Raw genomic sequence first — 20,017 nt, 5'->3', positions numbered from 1 at the left:
TAAAAGTTGCAACTAATAAAAATAAATGAAAATTAAAAAAATTTAAAAAATTTTTAAAAAAAGTTGAAGCTCCAATATTTTGGACAACTGATGCAAAGAGCCAACTCATTGGAAAAGACCCTGATTCTGGGAAAGACTGAAAGAAGGAAGAAAAGTGGGTGACAGATGATAAAATGATTAGACAGCATCACTGACTCAATGGACATGAGTTTGAGTAAACTCCAGGAGACAGTGAAGGACAGGGAAGCCTGGCATGCTGCAGTCCATGGGGTTACAAAGAGTCAGACATGACTTAATGACTGAACAATAACATAATCTAGCTTATCTAGACTAATGCAGAAGCCAAGGCTGTAGAACATTTCACAAAGGATAGAATACGCACCCAGTGTTCTAAAAAGAGACCTTCCCACAGTTTCCCAAATGTGGAATTATTAAGCCACTAAGTCCAAACAATTTAGGGGGTATCTCAATCATAACTGTCGAACAGAAAATCTGCATTTTCTTTTGGCTTTAGCTAACAAATGCACTCATCAGATCAATAAAATGCACAATTAACTTAAATTGGAATTGACATCACAACACATATATATATTACAGTGTACTATTCTTGTAGTCTGGCTTGATATCTTGAGGTGATGTTATAAATTCTGATTGAATTATCTTTGCCTTAGTTCTCTATATTTTCCAAAAAGGGTGATCTTAGTATCTCCCCTTAGTACAAGAGGCCCCAATTTACAAACAACTTTTATTTTGTTTATATGTATATAGTTATGAAGTTGATTTTAGAGTTCTGGGTGCCCTTTCTCAAGTGGAAAGAAATGATAGAGGATATTTACCTTTCTAGGCCAGTTCTCATTGCCTATTTAACTTACAATATAGGCAGACTAGAAATACATATGATTCCAGGACATAATTACAACTTATGTCATTGATTCTAATCAATGGGAAGCAAACTAAATGTCATTTTACAAAATATACAACAATAGAGTCAAGCAGGAAGCTGTGCCAGATATACATTATACTGGGTTGGCCAAAAATATTCATTCGGGTTTTTCCACACAGTTACAATATAATTACACAATTACAGAAAAACCTGAATGAAATTTTTGGCCAGCCCAATACTTGGAAAAAGATAATGCATATCCAAAAGTACCAAATTCCAAACTATTAATGTAAAATAAAGTAAGTCCATCTGGTTCAAGTGCACACATCTAATCATAAATTCTAAATATTTGTATAAATAAAAATTTAATTTATTATGAAGCTAGTTATTATGACATAAGATCTTCCAGCTAGAAAAAATTGATTTAAAAAACCACTTAAAGGAATTTCTCTGGTGGTCCAGTGGCTAAGACTCAGTGCTCCAAATGCAGAGGGCCCGGGTTCAGTCACTGATCAGGGAACTAGATCCTGCATGCTATAACTAAAAAGTGCAGTCAAATAAATAAATAAAGTAAATAATTATTTTTAAAAATCACTTAAAAATTATAAAGTATACATGAAAACAATGCTTTGATTATGCAGCATTTCCAATGTATTCCAGTCCTTCTTCCACATGTTACTCTCGAAAGAGATCATCACAATCTCTTTTCTTCTTAAATTAAAAAAAATTATATTAAGAGGCATCCTTTGATACCAAGGGCTTCCCTGATAGCTAAGTTGGTAAAGAATCTGCCTGCAATGCAGGAGACCCCAGTTCAATTTCTGTGTTGGGAAGATCTGCTGGAGAAGGGATAGGCTACCCACTCCAGTGTTCTTGGGTTTCCCTTGTAGCTCAGCTGGTAAAGAATTCACCTGCAATGCGGGAGACCTGGGTTCAATCCCTGGGTTGGGAAGATCCACTGGAGAAGGGAAAGGCTACCCACTCCAGTATTCTGGCCTAGATAATTCCATGGACAGTCCAAGGGGTCACAAAGAGTCAGACACAACTGAGTGACTTTCACTTTTCGATACCAAACAATCCTTAAATTTCACTTAGTCCAAGATGTAGTCAAAGCTGAGTTCCTCAGTCCATCACAGCTTAGTTATTTACTAATGAAACAAAATAAAATCTCTCTGTTTAATTACCTCATTTACCCTATACAAGGTGCTTCTCAGGTGGCACTAGTGGTAAAGAATCCACCTGTCGGTGCAGGAGACATAAGAGGCATGGGTTTGATCCCTGAGTCAGGCAGATCTCCTGGAGGAGGAAACGGCACTCCACTCCAGTATTCTTGCCTGGGGAATCCCATAGACAGATGAGCCTGGAGGGCTACAATTCATGGGGTTGCAAAGAGTTGGACACGACTGAGCATTTGAGCACATCCTATACAAATGGGGAATGAAGTGTTAAGGCTAATAAATTTTTCTGATAACTATGGCTAATATTTAAACATTAACATTTTTTATTGACTTAATATTAATCATCCTATAGTGCTTTAGGGACTACCAATGTGACATATTCCCTCTCAGAAAGTTATTATTTCTACATTTTAGTTTTTAAGTGTTATCTATAGGGCCCACATTCTTGCTGTATTAAATGTCAATTAATTCTTCAACATGCAAAATGAAATCTCAACAGAATGCTTTGATAATAAAATAATAGTTAACACATACATAAAATGTTTATGAATTCACAGGCACTATACTGAATACCTTACATACAATTCTCGAAATATATTATAGTGAGGTATTATCCATGGAAATTTTACAGGTAAGAAAAGAGGCACAAAGGGGTTAAGGAGGTTACCCAGGATCACACCACTAGTAAATGTTAGTGTTAGTCGCTCACTTGTGTCTGACTCTTTGCAACTCCATGGACTGGATCACCCCAGGCTCCTCTGTCCATGGAATTCTCCAGGGAAGAATACTTCAGTGGGTTGCCATTCCCTTCTCCAGTGAATCTTCCCAACCCAGGGATTGAACAAGGGTCTCCTGCATTGCAGGTGGATTCTTTACTATCTGAACCACCGAGGTCTAAAAAAACTAGTGATGTAGTAACAGGTGCACTTTCAGCTGAGCCACCGGGGAAGCCCAACGAACAATAGTTTCTGTGCCAAATCAGACCCTGGTCACCAGCAGATTGGAAAACACCGAGAACGTGGTGGGGGCAGCCAGTGGGGATGAGGAGGTGTCTGAACCTCCCTGCCGGAAGTGACGCCTCACGGGGAAAGGGCAGCTGCGGCCCCGGGGTCCCGGGTGAGGAACCTGCAGAGTCGGGATGCTCCGAGTCAGGCAGCGCGGGGCATCTGAGTGGGCCGTTCCTCTGCGAGCAGAGCGCAGCGTCCAGAGGAGGATGCAGAGAACAGCTGGCTGGCAGGTCAGGTTCCAGTCTGGAGACGAGGGCACAGGGCTCGCCGGGCAAGACCCAGCGAAGGGCGCTGTCACCGGCAACGGGCGGGACCGCACACCCGTGCTGGGACCCGGGCGGTCAGCTCTCCAGGAACTCTGGCGCCAGGGGTGGGAGAATTCCAGGGAAACAAGCCCCCAGACACCCCCTAAATTGAGTTTCATTCTCATTTTCACCTTCAGGCTGCTTTTAGTACTGTGGCTACAAGTTCCTCTTGCCTATCGCCTGAGAGATACCATGGAGTAGTGTGAAGAGAAATGAACAGACACAAGGTCAGCCTCAGACTGGGAGGACTGAAATACTATGGACTCTAGAGCAATTCAGACCAGGCTGTACACTCAGTTCTGTCACTTTTATCAGCCTGGAGAACACTGCAAGTTCTTTGTGTCCTACTAAGTTTGATAAGCTTTGTCTTACAGAAGTATCCAAATGTATGTAACATATAAAGCACGTGGCACTGCAGCTGGCAATGTTTAGGTCTTTCATGCCTGGTAGTTATGATGATGATTATTTTCATTGCATAATAAACCACCCTTATCTATGGAAATTTTTCTTTATCCAGCAGAAGCTAGAGACTATGTAGTCTTCTAAACAAAGAAAGCTGAGTCAATCAAACTGCTGCTTAGCAAGTAATCATTGGGCTTCCCCAGGTGGCTCAGTAGTAAAGAATCCGGATGCCAAGCAGGAGATGCGAGTTCAATCCCTGGGTTGTGAAGATCCCCTGGAGAAGGAAATGGCAACCCACTCTAGGATTCTCACCAGGAAAGTTCCATGGACACAGGAGCCTTGTGGACTATAGATCATGGGGCAACAAAGAGTCAAGACATAACTTAGCAACTAAACAAGTAACCCTAAGTAAATTTTCTCTATCAGGTAATGTGTTATTGAATTTAGAGGCAAGCATTTTACCAGGATGCAGCTCAAAACATTATAGAATTTGTGTCAAGGACCAGTATTCCCCTGCCTCCCAAAGCCCTCCCAACAAAACACCCCGATTTTCATGTATTTCACCACCACTAAAATCTAGCCCCTCTCAGGAGGTCTACTAGATTACACTTGAGATACCCTCATGTTTGGAGTGTGCTGGGGCTCCTTCTGTTCAGGGCCCAGAGTGCCAGCACAGTGACTTCTCAACATCCCATCAGAAAGGAGACAATAATATGCATCAAACAGCTGGTTTATGGACTGTGTTCACCTGCACTGGGGAAGGAGCGCTGGACACCTTCCGTTCCTTCCCCAATTGACTCACAATCTCAGAGTAACTGTTCAGGGCAGCTTCTCATTTCAGTCTCAGCCTCCCAACTCTGAGGTCCACCATCTGGGGATTTGGTCCCAGCTCACCATTATCACAGGCTCATCCAGCCCACCACGCAGCCAACTTACAGTAAGTTTAAAAGTCTTTTTATTTTAATAATTAAAAGGCAAAGCTGCTTTTGAGCTATCTTGACCCTTTAGCATACACCCGAGTTATTCTGGATTTTTGCCCCTTTTATGAATGCTTTTTTCCAAGCCCACTTAACATGCTTCCATTTCTCATCAACTTAATCTAGTCTGTTTCCAGCGCTTTAAACTAAAGCCAAGCATTAGGAATTCATCTTTGCGTTTAATGTCCTGGTCCTTCCTTAAAGGATTTCATTCCTGATGAATGCAAAAGATCCATCAGTGGTCCCCCTTAACAATTCCTCATCTGCCAGTCCTCGCTTGTAGGTATTGTTTGCATTTACCCTGCTTTGGACTTCAGACACTAGATCTCTCTCGTCTGAACTGTAAATCACAATTCAAGCTTGCGAGCAGCTGTCACGGTCCAGACATGTGGCTGGTGGGTGTCATTGTCTTGTTCATTTCCCCCGGTTCAAAGCCTCCCTCCCTTGTCACTAAAGCCAGCTTATCTAAAGGTCCTTTCCTTCCCCGCTTTTATCTCGCCACCCCCACCCCTTAACCTCAGGTCTTGTTCTTCCAGGTCAGCCCAGTCGGATACAACATTACTCTCTGTTTTTCCCGTGGCGGAGGCGGAGAGATGTCAGCACAGGCTGCACCTCTGCAAATCCTTTCTCGACACTAACGCCACCTCGCACGCTTTGCGCAGCTGGGAGTGATGCGCCTTCTTCACTTCCTTGTCGGCCAAAATCTTCTCCAGGGCCCGGGTCAGGAACATGTTCTTCGTCTTCTTCCCCTCATACATGGACGCAGAGAAGGAGGCGGCGGCTCGTCCGACCCGCGGATCCCAGCGGCTGGAAGGGAGGACGACGACGACGAGGGAGAGGAAGAGCCGAGAGAAAGGAGAGGGGGTGGCGGTGGGGGAGAGGAGGAGGCGTGGAGGGCAGCGGCGGGATCAGGAAGGGGCGGGGGAGCCGGGCCGGCTGCGGGGCGGGCGAGGGGTGCGCCGGTCGTAGCCGTCCCCCAAAGGGCCGCGCCCGTGGGACCTCCGCTTCTCCCGGCCCCGGGGTCGCTTCCCGGCCACCACCACCACCACCACCTTCCCCCTCACTCGCCCCTCCGCCGAACGCAGCCAACTTAAAATGACCTCCCAAGAAGGAACAGGAACGCAAAGATGTATATTATGATTAGCTTTCCAGCCCCACCTTAGCCTCTCACAACTTAAAAAGGTTGGGAGTGTTGGTCGAACGCAGAGTGAAGAAGTTGCCTCAGACCTCACTAGGGGCTGGAGGGACTGCTAGGCGTGACCTTGGAGCACACGCTGGCCTTGGCAGGACTACAAACCCTAAGTGCAGCTCGGGATCTCTCGTCATCTCTCAGAGCCTCTTCATAATGGGGCAGGAAGGCACTGGGGATGTTACCATTGACCCTGGCCAAAATACCAAACCTTAGTTTTGGTTTGAGAGAATAAAGGCTGAGAGAATTTATACCTCACTGCTCTCATCCCATCTCCCTCACCAGCATCCTGCGTCCTTTTTGTCACTTGTCTGAGATCATCACACCACCTTCCTTATGGAATCACTGCTCATATACTCAAGACATCTACAGGCAGGTGCAGGTTCCCTTATCTTCGCATCACCCCCACCAGCACAGAACCTTCTGAAGAGCAGATGCTCAAGTAAAGATGGGAATAAAGGAGCCACCAAGCAAGGAACGTAGTTTCTTATTAACTTTATCAACATTCTTGAATAAGCTAAGAACAGCTAAGTGTATCACTAAGGGTACTGCCAAATGTTAGAAAGACAAAGGTGAATAACAAAGATCAAAACTTGACTACAGCTTACATCGTTTTCATCTGTTTTAAAACCACAGCATTCTTTCACATTTCTAAGAAAATTCCTATTACAAAGCTATGTTATCTTGTTCTGGATCCCCAAAAGATGCAAGGATTTTTTGAATTGTACTACACAGTGCCAAAACTCTTACTCTTAGATCTGACAGACAACAAATGTGTGATCTGTGTCATTTGTAAACTTGGATTCTGAATCTAAACAAACATTCTAGGAAAAGAAACAACATTTGAAAGGTAACGGTAAAACAGGAGCACAAAAAATATATTATGACCTTTCCAGCCCCACTTTATCCTCTCACTACTAAAAAGGTTGGCAGTATTGGTCAAACAAAGCGAAGACGCTGCCTGAGACCTCACTGGGGGCTGGACGGATTGCTGGGTGGGGCCTTGGAGTGGGCAATGGCCTTAGCAGCACCACGAGCCCTGGCTGCAGATCTGGCTTTGGCTCTCTCTTCCTCATCTCTCAAAGCCTCTTCATAATGGAATGGGAAAGCACTGGGGACGGTATTATTGATCTTGGCCACAAACTCCAGCACCTTCATCTTGGTTGTTTCGGCGTGGGCTCTTGGGCCCCACACAAACTCACAGCTCGGGGGATCGCTGTCAGGAATCTGACGATATATCAGGTACTTCTCCTGCACCAACTCTTCAGTGATGAACTTCCTGGGCTCCCCAAAGATTATGTGGGCATTCCCATCATAGATGCCAAGAATATTCAGGAACTCCCAGACCTCTGCCTCAGAGGCGGAATTGCCATTCAGGAAGATCACACTCAGCAGAGGCATCAGAAGCCCATTCTTCGGCACCTCCAAGGTACTGCCCAGCACCCCATCTTTGGCAAGGTCCTCCTTGCAGACCAGGGTATAGGAGTGACCATTCGGCTTGACTTCCTTCAATTCAAGGCCAAATATCAGCTCGATGCGCTCAGCAGCTTTCTTCAGGATCTCGGGGAAGTGTGCCTTGAACATTTTGTGGACAACCTTCAGCATATCTATCTTCTTAATGGGCTCTTGCATCTTAAACTTCTCTAGCATGAAATGCATCAACACCCCTGCCTTCTTGGTCAGAGGATCTGGGGGAGCGGGCTTAGAAAAGATTGAGACCTGGGAAGAATTTCTACGTTGCTTAGCTTGGCGCCTGGCATGTGCTTTAGATCTTGGGCATGAAGCCCCTGCAACAGGAGAGCTAGTGGCTGCAGCTCCCTGAGGATTCTGGCCCGCACCAGCAGTGGGGGAGCCCGGGGGTGTACTCCCAGAAGTAGGGGTGGGGGAGGCAGCAGCCTGAGCATCCCCGAGATCCTTGGTCTCCATGCGTGCTTGGCGGCGTTTCTCACGTGCACGGAGCTTGCTCTTCTGTCCCCGAGGCATGACTATCAGCAGGCACAGCGGGCAGGGGACCAGGCAGGCAAGTAGGTGATGCTGCAACCTGGAGAAGGGAAGATGAGTGGATGAGCTTCTTCAGCAGGGAGGGAAGAAGACTGATCTGCCCGTTTCCTTGAGAGCCCTGCTCCAGGAACCACTGGCCTCTTGTTCTTGGTCAGCCTATCCCCTGAGAACCTGGTGTAAGAAGTGAGAGTGAGCCAGCTTCAGGCTACAGCCTGCCTGTGGCTGCCTGCAGTGACAGCAGATCCTGGGAGTGGGGGCCCTCTCTGGGCCCCTTCGTTTACACACACAACTGTCACATCAGCTCTTAGTAGAGCCGGGACCCCTGCCATATGCCACTTGAACAGTGATGCCTCAAAGCTCCCTGGGACCTAAGAGAAGGAACCAAGTCATGGACGCTGTCGGGGAAGATGGCACTGGCAGTTCTGGGGGCCTGCTCTGTCCTGAACTCATTGCTTCTCCATTCAGGGTCCTCATCCTGTCAACACTGAGGGTGTGGTCCCCTCCCTCCTGCCTCTGGTGCCGCCCCTTCAGGTGAAGAACCTCATTTCCCTTAGAAATGACACAAAGAAATGAGGGGCCTCAGTGGAGGATCAGGCAAGACTCTTCAGTGTTCGTTTGATTAGCTGGAAGGGGGAGCGTGCTACCTTCAGTCTTCATTCACAGTCCCCACTTTGACTCCTGGGAGGATCTGGGGGCTCCTTTCTCTCCTGACTTGAGGACCTTTCCTCACAGCAAGGCCAACAGCTCCCTGAGATCGAATGGGGGAAGCCAGGGTGGCCTTACCTGGCCCTACTGCCCACGGTCTCTGGGGCCTGAAAAGGTGTAGCTGGGGGTTGAGGCCCTGTAATGTGTGGTCCTCATGTAAGGTCCCCAGATTTTACTTAGGGGAGAGTCTAAGATTCCTTCCTCTGCTGACCCATTAGACTAAGGTGCTCACTTTCCTGTTAGCTGTGAGTGAGACACACTGCTGCCCACCATGTATGCCTGGGGGTGCCAAGGAGTGACAGTGAGAGGAATTCTGGGAGTTTCCCACAGTCCTCAGCATCTTCTCCATGAGTCCTGGTAAATGCTAGAAATTCTCCCTCTGCTGACCTGAGCATGCTGAGGTTCCCAAGGTGAAAGAAATTTTGAGCCACCGCCAGTCACCCCTGTCCCTGACCTCCCTGGGATGGCAGCAGGGGCTGGACTCTGTGGGACTCTTACTGTTCTGTCATCACTGGCCCCTTTTGTCCTCACTTGGATGGGACTTATGCTCCTCTCTTAGTCCAGCCTGAGTCTTCCAGCCTCAGATCAAGGCCCACATCTCCCTGAGTTCCTGGGGCTGGAAGTGAGGGGTGACATCTGGTGACCTCTGCTTGGGGTGTCTCAGGACTGACAGGGGCTGGGACTTTGTGGGCCCCCACTGCTTTGGGTAGGTGCTCATCTAAGACACCTCTCTGGGTCCTTACCATGACTCTGTGACTCCTGGCAGGACCAGGAAATCTCTGTCTCAACTTGAGGTCTCTCCCCTCCCACTAAGGCCCACATCTCCCTGAGACCCACTAGAAAGCAGCGGCATTTTTCTGATCTCTCTAGCTATAGCTGTGTGTGGACTCCTGATGTGGACAGTCAGGAAGAGATTCTGCACTGCCCTCTGTTGTCGTGGGGTAGGTGGGTGGTCCCCTCAATTCTTAGGTCCTCTCCTGTGCTCCTGCTACTAGCTGCAAATGTTCCAGCGGTGGACCTGAACCCAAATCCCCATCAGTGAGGTTCCTCACCTCCTTGTGAGGCTCTGGGAAGAAGCAAATGTGGGTCATCTGGTCCCCACGCCTGGGTCTCCCAGGTCTGAGAGGAGTGATGCGACTATGTGGTTCACTTCCTTCTGGGTGGGGTTCTCGCATGTTCATTCAGTGTTCTACTGTGACTCCTTTTAGGAATGGGGCTTCCTCCCTATGTTGAATGAGGCCTCACCTATCAGACCCAAACCCTGATGTCCCTGAGACCATCCTTGGAGGAAATGAGAGGGCACCTCAGCCTGAGAGCTCTAACCCGGCTTCCCAGGGCGACGAAAGAGGTGGCACTCTGCGTGGGCTCAGCTGTTCTGCGGGAGTCAGTTGTCTCCTTCCTCACATAGAATTGGTGCCTCAACATCTGTCATGGCCCGGGACTCCTCGTTTTCTGCTGACCTGGGCAGCCGGACCTGAAACCAAGGCTCTCATCTCCCTCAGACCCCACAGGCAGAAGTCAGGGGCACCAGAGCTGGCCAGCTCTGCCCGGGATTCCCAGGGCTGACCCCAGAGGTGGCATCAGATGTGGTTCTCTCTACCATGTATGGATCTTTCCCTCGACTCCACCTCCTTCCTGGGACTCTGCCTTCTGCCGACCTGAGCCCAAGACCCTGTGAAAATGTCCTCACGTTTCCTGGACCCAAGCTGACAGAGTGAGCCACATCCTGCCAAAGCTGATTTGGGGCTGTGCTGCTAACCACAAGGGTGGGACTCTCAATGCCCCCCCCCCCCCCGCCCAGTTCTGGAGTCAGGGGCTCCCTCTGTCCTCACTCCAGATTCTGGCCTCCAGTTTGGGTAGGGTTTGGGAGCCCTCCGTCTGCTGACCTGAGTCTACATTGCCCAGAGCAAAGCTCTCACCTCCCTGAGGGCTAGAGGAGATGCTGGGGGCTCCACACCCAGCTACCTTGTTTTGGATGCCCAGATCTGAGAGCGGGGCTGTTCCTCAGTGCAGCAATCCACGTGCATGCCGGGCCTGCTGACTAGCACTGACAGTCCTAGTTTGACTTCTTCTAAGACTGAGACTCCTCTCTATGCCTAATGGGGTTACCTTATCTATCACTCTATATCTTTATTTATGTACCTATCACACCCATTGCTTTTATTATGTAACTGGTAGTGTCTACATTTTAACCTTCCTCACCTATTTCTCTTCTCCCCCACACCCCCAACCCTAACCTCCATCAACCACCTGTTTTCTCTTATGTTTACAACTGTTTCTGTTTTTCAGATTCCTCGTAGAAGTGAAATCATATAGTAATTCTTTTTCTGACTCATTCCACTTAGCATACATAATACCCTCTAGGTCCATATCCTTTTATATAAAGGCCTTTCTCTACTTGAACGTCCCTTATCCCTAACGTCCGCCACCCCCCGCACACCACGCAAAAATGACGGCCTCAGCCTCAATTACTCTATGATAATTTGAACCAGTATGGTAGGGGTCCAAACCTTCCCATTCTAAAGCCTAATGATCTGAGCTGGACGGGGTGTAATAACAACAGAAATAAAGTAACAATGTAACGCACTTGAAACATCCTGAAACAATCCCCTGGCCTACCCCACCCACCCCTCACGCCACCCCACCCTCCTTTGTCCACTGCATCATGCCCCACCGCACAATGCACCCCACCCCATGCAAAAATTGCCTTAAGTAACAATGTAACGCACTTGAAACATCCTGAAACAATCCCCCGGCCTACCCCACCCACCCCTCACGCCACCCCACCCTCCTTTGTCCACTGCATCATGCCCCACCGCACAACGCACCCCACCCCATGCAAAAATTGTCTTCCAAGAAACGGGCCCCCCGGTGCCGAAAAGATTGGGGGCCGCTACTCCAGGGCACCGCAGCATTGGTGGCAGGACGGGCTTCTGTGCAGCCACCACTTTGGTGAGCCACCACCCTGTGAGCGCTGAAAGCCCCATCTTTTCACCTGTTGAGGACAAGACCACTCCCAACGCATAGAGTCCATCCTCTTTAAACAAAGCCGCCCGACCCGCCACCGACCCTCCACGTGGCAAATACAAGATGGCTCCTGGGCCTGCAACTCAGGACAGGGCATGTTACACTACAGATTGCAGGGGTGGGATGCGGTTGGGTTACTTCTTACAGGGAGGGGTTGGGAAATTCACTTCAGCTACATTCAGAACCTCACCTTGGCTCTGTACAAGTCCGGTACACTCGACCTCCGTTGAACAGACGCTGCAGCTACCAACTGTGCTCCTCGCCGCGGAAGCGGAAGCGGAAAAGGAGGGGCGCTGCATACGTTCATACGTGCGGCCTCCCAGGGGAGGGGCAAGGGCAGAGGGTCAGGGGGGCGGGGGCAGGGGCAACATGCTACGGGAACCCGGTAGCTCAATATTCATCAGTCCCTGGGTCCTCCTTGTGCCATGTATCAGAGCCAGGGTGCCTCCTTCTATGAACCCGAATCCTCCAGCTCCCAAAGCCCTCGCCTTCCCAAGTCCGTAGTGGAGGGAATCAGGGCACTGCTCTGAGCATCTCTGCTTGTCAGGAGGGGCGCCACTCTGTGAGCCTCCTTCGTAGGGGGAGAGACCCTCTCACTAGCACTGACGGTCCTCACCTTAAGTCCGGTTATGGTCAAGATGCCCCCCTCTGCAGATCTGGGTTCCGATTCTGCTAGAGGAGGCCCTGCCCTCCCTAAGATCACACAGGTTGAATGAAGGGACCACTCATAAGTAGCTCTTCTGGGTCTCTCAGGGCTAAGAATTTACAGAATTCTGTTTGGTTCCCTCTCCAGGGGTCCCCTCTAACACTCAACATCGCATGTGAGGTCCTCCTTGGGTTCAGGTCTGTCCCTCTGCGAAACTGAGGCTGATCCTATTAGACAAAGGCCTCATCTTGCTGAGACTTTCCAGACTGAAATCAACCTGACATCTGTGCCCAGCGCTTCCTGGGGACCACAGCATCAGATATTTTCCAGGGCCTCCTTTTATAGTGTGTGCTACCATGAATCCTCTTTCAGGTCCTCATATTGATACATGATAAATCCTGTAACTCCATACTCTGCTTTATGAATCTTCTTGTCTTACATCAAGGTCCTAGTCTCCTGAGAATTCCAAGTGGGAAGTCAGGGTGATCCTCATATGATCATAGTTCACTGGGGCCTCTGAGAACAGACAGTGGGGATGCAACTCTAGTCCTTTTGGATTCCTTTTGCTCAGCATCCTCACTACATCTACCACAACCTGGGTCTCCACATTCTACTGATCTAAGATTCCTCTTCTTAGTCTTTGGATGACCATTATATTCAGTGGTGATTGTCTCCTCAGTCCTCCTTCATGGAGGTTCCCATATCAGCCTCTGTCACTTGATTAAAGGCTTCCTGGGAAATGCATATTCCTACAGATACTGAACAGTTAACCTCTAGCATATGTTGGAGAAAACAGGTCTTGGTCCCAAAAGTGATCTAAGATTAGGAAAACGCAGCAGAAATCAAGGAACTCAGGAAAGATGTTATGCTGTCAGAAAAAGAGCTGATATATTCCTTCTCTTCAGCCAGATTTAGGGTATCTGCTTAGTTGCTCAGTCATATGTGACACTTTGCGACCCTATGGACTATAGCCTGCCAGGTTCCTGTGTCCATGGGGATTCTCCAGGCAAGAATACTGGAGTGGGTTGCCCTCCTCCAGGGGATCTTCCCAACCCAGTGATTGAATCCAGGTCTTCCGCATTGCAGGCAGATTCTTTACCATCTGAGCTACCAGATTTAGGGTAGTTTTAAAATCTTTACTTTCAGTACCCTCCTGTTGTTGATCCAGTGGTTAAGACTCTGTGCTCCCAATGCAGGGGGCCTGGGTTCAATCCCTGGTCAGGTAACTGGATCCCACATGTCACAACTAAGAGTTTATGTGCCACAACTAAAAATCTCACATGCCACAACTAAAGAGCCTGCAGACATGGCAACAAAGATCCTGAGTGTCACAACTAAGACCCAGCACAGCCAAAAAATAAATTGAAAAATATATTTTTAGTACAAATAATAAAATATTTACTTTCTACATAGAAGGATAGCACCAGATAATCTTGTAAGCCCTTGATCACTTGAGGGTATCTGATTTTGCACATGCAGATGATCACATGGTTACTAAGCATTATCTATTTGTATCCTTTATTTATCACTATTAATTATTTTGGTTATGTGTTATGTGGCAGTATTGATGGGAGGGAAGTTTGGGGGAGAGTGGATATGTGTATATGTATGACTGAGTCCCTTCACCGTTCACCTGAAACTGTCACAATATTGTTAATTTGCTATTCCTCAACACAAAATAAAACAATCAAACGAACAAAAAACTGTGCTTCCAGTGCAAGGGGTGTCAGTTCAATTAAGATCCCATGTGCTGCATAGAAAATCAATCAATCAATAAAAGATCATCAAAGAAAAAAGTGATGGGGATTCATGAAAGAAATAATTGATAAGCTAGATTCCATTCCCTTTAAACTTCTGCTCTGTAAAAATACACCATCAAGAGAACAAGATGAGCCATAGTCTGGGAGAAAATATTTGCAAAAGACATATCTGATGAAAGCTCTAATCTAAAATATACAAAGAGTTCTTAAAATTCATAAGAAGAAAACTAACATCTAATAAGAAATGGACAAAAGATATGAATAGATACCTCACCAAGGAAGAAACACAGATGTCAGACAAGCATATGGAAAGATGCTCCACATCATATACCATTAGGGAACTGCAAATTAAAAAACAAGCAGATACCATGACATGCCTCTCAGAATGACCAACATCCAAAGGACTGAAAACACCAAATGCTAGTAAGGACGTGAATTAACAAGAACTCTTCTTATTCCTTGGTGGTGATGATGGAAAATGGGAGAGCCACTTTGGAAGACAGCTTGCAAGTTTCTTAGTAAACTAAACATATTCAACACTGCTGGTAGGAATGTAAATTGGTACAGCCAGTATGGAAAACAGTATATGGGTTCCTCAAAAAATAAAAAGTAACACGTAACACTTTCCGCAATGCCACTACTATCCAAAGGAATTGAAATCAGAACCTCCAAGAGAGCTCTGCACTCCCATGTTCATTGCAGCACTGCTCACAATAGTCATGACAGGGAAGTTGCCTACCTGTCCAGTGACAGATGAATGGATAAATAAGTAAAATATACATACAATGGAATATCATTCAGTCTTAAAAAGAAGCTAACTTCTCCAGTCATGACAGCGTGGATAAATCTGGCGGACATCATGCTACAGTGAAATAAGCCAGACAGAAGGACAAATACTGCATATCCTTTACATGAGGAATCTAAAATGGTCTAAGTCAAAAAAATAAAAATAAAATGGTCTAAGTCAAAGAAGCAGAGAGTAGAGTGGTGGTTGTCAGGGGCTATGGGAGGGTGAATGAGAAGAAACTGCAGACTTAAAAAATATTCACAGGCTAAAAGCTGACAGTTATGCCCAGCGAGGGCAAAGTGTGCCATTCTAGCAGCTTCTGGGCATCATCCCACCTCAGGGGAGTGTCACCCTGATTTCTGAGAAACTCTGTGGATAGAAGGCAATGTGAATAAAACATCTAATCTGCACATTGCTTACCTGCATTGGAACAAGAGCTACAGGATACATTCCATGCCAGCTTCACGCGATTTCTGTCTGATTTACTCACAATCCCAAAGCACAGGCAGACCCAGAAAATACTGCAAGTTTGGTTCCCAACCCCTGAAGGACAGTCAATATCACAATTGAGTCACAAGAAATTTTTGGTTTCCCAGTGCTTTCATAAAATTTATGTTTACACTATACTGTAGGCATTATGGGCAATAACATTATGCCTAAGGAAAATATAGATATCTTAAATAAAAACACCTGTTTGCTAAAAAAAAATTGTTAACCATTATCTGAGCCTTCAGTGAGTCTATCTTTTTGTTGCTGAGGGTGTGAACATTGCAAGAGTTATCAAAATGTGACACGCAGACATGAAGTGACCAAACGGTGTTGGAAACATGGTGCCAAAAGACTTGCTGGACGCAAGGTTGACACAAACCTTCAATTTGGTAAAGAAAAAGAACAAAGAAAAGAAAATCAGTTCCTGTGAAATATAATAAAGCAAAATGCAACAGAGTGAAGTATGCCTGTAACTGTAAAGGGCAGTTTCCCATCCCAGGCTTTGTCTTTAAACTATGGGGCCCACCATGTGAGAACTTGGTCCCTGGTCATGATTAACCACAGCCTCATCAAACCCACAACACACTCAACTTATAGTTACTTCCCACATAAAGACTTATATTTTCCCAAGGCCCACCACTACCTTTAGTCAGTCAGTTCTGTCACTCAGTCGTGTCCAACTCTTTACGACCCCATGGACTGCAGCACGCCAGACTTCCCTGTCCATCACCAACTCCCAGAGCTTACTCAAATTCACGCCCATTGAGTCAGTGATGCCATCCAACCATCTCATCCTCTGTCATCCCCTTCTCCTCCTGCCTTCAACTTCTCCCAGCATCAGCATCTTTTCCAGAGTCAGTTCTTCACATCAGGTGGCCAAAGTATTGGAGTTTCAGCTTCAGTCCTTCCAATGAATATTCAGGACTAATTTCCTTGAGGATGGACTGGTTGGATCTCCTTGCAGTCCAAGGGACTTTCAAGAGTCTTCTCCAACACCACAGCTCAAAAGCATCAATTCTTCGGCTCTCAGCTTTCTTTATACTCCAAATCTCAAATCCATACATGACTACTGGAAAAACTATAGCTTTGACTAGATGGAACTTGTTGGCAAAGTAATGTCTCTGATTTTTAATATGCTGTCTAGGTTAATCATAGTTTTCCTTCCAAGCAGCAATCGTCTTTTAATTTCATGCTGCAGTCACCATCTGCAGTGATTTTGGAGCCCCCCAAAATCAGGGAATTTACATTTGACTGCTGTCATGTCACCATTTTCCTTATAAATAACTGCTTTTCAACTCTATAATTTTATAGCCAGTGGCTAGATCTTTTTCTCAGCTCTCCAAGTACAAGCATGGAGCCTTGTAAGAGCAGACACTCAATTAATGTTTGGGGAATAAATGAGCCTGTGAACATGAGGTTCAAATTATTAGAATTTAATTCTACATTTTTGAATTAACCAAGCATACACTGTTGTTTATAATTTTGTAAAACACAGAGTACAAGGGATGAGGAATCCAAATACTGGCCATCTTACTTTTCCTATGCTTCTTGATCCCACATATTTTACTGCTTAACTTTTTCTTATTTTCAAGGAAATAACATATTGCAATGCCATTTTGTCTTGAACTGGCTTACTAAATAAGATGGAAGCTTCCCCATTTGTTTTATACAAGAGAAAAAATCTTATCCTTAAGACCAATAAATAACAGTAAGTGTGACTGATGTCATTCATACACTTAGATTATAAGCTAGATAAGCTTTCATTTCATTAAAAGCAGCAAGAACATAAAAACACAGGTTTATCTCTCAATTTCCGAAACAGAACAGGAACACCGGGCTATTTTACACTGTGAACCCTCGGTGACGTCCAGTCCTATAGTACTTGGAGCACTGTGAATACTCTCTTCAGCCACAAAGGGCAGAATTTGCCTCAGCTTCACTAGGTGTGGAAGGAACTGCTGGAGGAACGCTGGGTCATCCGCTAGCTTGGGCCCTCTCTTCCTCATCTTTCAAAGCCTCGTCATACCAAAAGTGGAAGGCACTGGGTTCCAAATGGTTAATCCTGGCCAGGAACTCCAGGACTCTCATCTTGCTCGTTTCAGCATGCGCTCTTGGACCCCACAGGAACTCATAGCATGCTGGACTGCTGCCGGGCACTTGCCGATATTCCAAATACTTCAGCTGCACCAAATCTTGGGTGATGAGCTTCTTGGGCTCCCCAAATAAGAAGTGCCTCTTCCCAGCATAGATTTTCATCTTACCCAGAAAATCCCAGATGTCTTCCTCTGTGGCGCAGTTGCCCTTCATGAAGATCACACCCAGGAGATTCATCAGGAGACCGGTCTTGGGAAAACCCCTGCCACGGTGCACGATCCCGTTGCGGGGGAGATTCATCTTGCTGACAAGGACATAAGAATGCTTGGCAGTGTTGTCTTTCTTCACGTCAATACCAAATAACACCTCCATGCTCTCAGAAGCTCTTTTGAGGATCCTGAGGAATCGATTTTGGTACTTTTTATCGATGACCTTCAGCATATGCACTTTCCTAATGGGCTTTTTCGTCTTATACATGTGTAACAGGAATTGCACCAACTGATACGTCGGCCTGGTTAGTGAGCGTTTTCCAGACCGCACGTTGGAGAGAGGGGCCTGAGAGGGATTATCTGTTTTCCCAATTTCCTCAGTGACTTGAGAGGGATTATCTGTTTTCCTAATTTCCTCAGTGGCTTGAGAGGGATTATGTGTTTTCCCAATTTCCCCAGTGGCTCTTTTGGATGATCTTGTGGGAGAAACACCTGCAGGCACAGTGGTGGCGGCCAGCGCCCCCCGAGGACGCTTGAGACGCTTACCAGACCTAGCACCCGGCTTTCCCTTAGCATCAACCCCGGGACCAGGGCTGGAGGAAGAAGTGTGTGCTTCCGTCGTGGTGGCAGTGACCTGAGCGCCCCTCAGATCCTGGGTGCCATGCTGAGCCTGGCGGCGTTTTGCAGAGGTGCGGCGCTTACCCTTCTTACGCCGAGGCATGGTGACTGTGGTCAGGGACAACAGGCAGGAGCGCAGGTAGAACAGCACGTGATCTGGGCAGAGAGGAGAGAGGAAGAGAGGATGAAGCGCCTGTGGCAGGGAGGCACACTCTGCCTTTAAGAAGGCCCACTCTGAAGGTTTCCATGTGGGCACTGCTCTACAAACTCAGAGGACTGTGAGTGATCACCCTGTCCCCTGAGAATTCTGTGGAAATAATTAAGGTGAGACTCAGGCTGCAGCCTGCCAGCCCTGCTGCCTGCTTCCTGAGGCTGAGGAGCAATGGGCCAGTCCAGTCCTTGTGGACGCCCCCCTCCATTCTTGAGGGTGGGGGTCCTCTTGGTTCACATTCAGGACAATCATATCAACTTTTGGCATGGCCTGGGTCCTATCCTCTTTGTAGTTCTAAGGTTATACCCCAAAGCCTGGTCCTCATCTTCCTGTGATACCTGAAAAAGTGAAGAGGTACCTCAGCCCAGTGTCCCTGGCAGGGGGCACCCATAGCAGTCAGCTCTAGGGAACTCTGTTCTGGGTTCACTAGGGTTCTGTCTTTCACGGCCTTGCCTTGGCTCTAGGTAGAGCCTGGGACACCTGTGTCTGCTGCACTGGTGTACCTCCTCTCAGGCAAAGGCTCTCTCCAATCCCATACCATCAGAAAGAAAGGAGGGTTCACATACACCTGACTTCCATCCCTGGGCTTTTCAGTGCTGTGAGCCAGGAAGGGGGTGAGGGGTGGGAGGTGGTGCTCTCTATTGTTTTCCCTGTTGCAGGGTGAGTGCAATCGTCAGTTCTTTCAGGGTCCTCACGCTGACTCCTCTGAAGCCCTGGGCCTCCTACCTTGGCAGAATTGAGGCCATTCACGTATTCTAACATCCTCACATCTCTGAACTCTCCAGACAGAAGTGAGAAGACTCACTCAGCTTCACAGATACTCTTAAGTTTCCACTTGGAAAAGAGCCAAAATTTATAACAACTTACATTTAGAGTTGGTGTTCGCCTTAGACCTTGTTCCGGTCTGGGTAGAACTCAGGACTCCTCCCACCAATAACCTGGGTAGTTCAGCCTCAGAGCGAAGTCCTCAATTCCCCGAGTCCCTGGAGGGGCAAAGTCAGGGTACTACTACTTGACTACCCTTCACTGGAGCCTCCCAGATACGTAGGCACTCTGCTTTGTGATACCACCCCTAAGTGGGGAGGGGACCCCAATCAGTACTTAGGGCGCTCACTTTACTGCAGTTAGGACAGAGGTATCCTCCATCTCTGCAAGCAGGGGCTACTACTGACCATGGCCCTCCCATCCCTGAGACTTCCTGGGCCAAATTCAGTTTGATGGCTCTGCCGGGGCTTCCCAGGGCTTACAACAGCAGTGAGACTTGGTGCGGCCCTCTTTGTTATGGGCTAAGTGGCCCCCTGCCTCAGTCCCAACTCAGTCTTCACCTCAAATCTGGGCCACCGCTGGGAATCCACCCTCCGCCGGCCAGAGGTCTGACCGCCGGACTGAAGTCTTTACTTCCGGGAAGCTGTAAAACGGAAGTCATGATGACTCATTTCTGGCCATGATGCTCAGGGTGTCAGATAGCTCACAGGGGCATGGGGGCACAGGGGCATGCAGGGTGGGGTATGGTGGAGGAAACCCGTGGG

General features: G+C 47.4%; 2 protein-coding genes across 2 annotated transcripts; both read right to left on the bottom strand.

The window, feature by feature from the left end:
• Nucleotides 1–6,485: 6,485 nt before the first annotated feature.
• Nucleotides 6,486–11,946, bottom strand: LOC110123274 (melanoma-associated antigen B1-like). Its single transcript, XM_020871048.1, has 2 exons — nt 11,865–11,946; nt 6,486–7,982 (listed from the first exon to the last, which is right to left on the bottom strand). Exon 2 carries the CDS (start codon nt 7,922–7,924, stop codon nt 6,911–6,913), a length of 1,014 nt encoding a protein of 337 aa, XP_020726707.1. The 5' UTR covers nt 7,925–7,982; nt 11,865–11,946; the 3' UTR covers nt 6,486–6,910.
• Nucleotides 11,947–17,330: 5,384 nt separating this feature from the next.
• On the bottom strand, nt 17,331–18,430 carry MAGEB3 (MAGE family member B3). Its single transcript, XM_020871044.2, has one exon. The coding sequence runs from the start codon at nt 18,378–18,380 to the stop codon at nt 17,331–17,333; it is 1,050 nt and encodes a 349-aa protein (XP_020726703.2). The 5' UTR covers nt 18,381–18,430.
• Nucleotides 18,431–20,017: the final 1,587 nt, after the last annotated feature.

This window comes from Odocoileus virginianus, chromosome X, assembly GCF_023699985.2.
Source record: "Odocoileus virginianus isolate 20LAN1187 ecotype Illinois chromosome X, Ovbor_1.2, whole genome shotgun sequence".
Classification (NCBI taxonomy): Eukaryota; Metazoa; Chordata; class Mammalia; order Artiodactyla; family Cervidae; genus Odocoileus; species Odocoileus virginianus.
The sequence above is the reverse complement of the archived record's forward strand: the minus strand, read 5'-3'. Positions and strand labels throughout refer to the sequence as shown.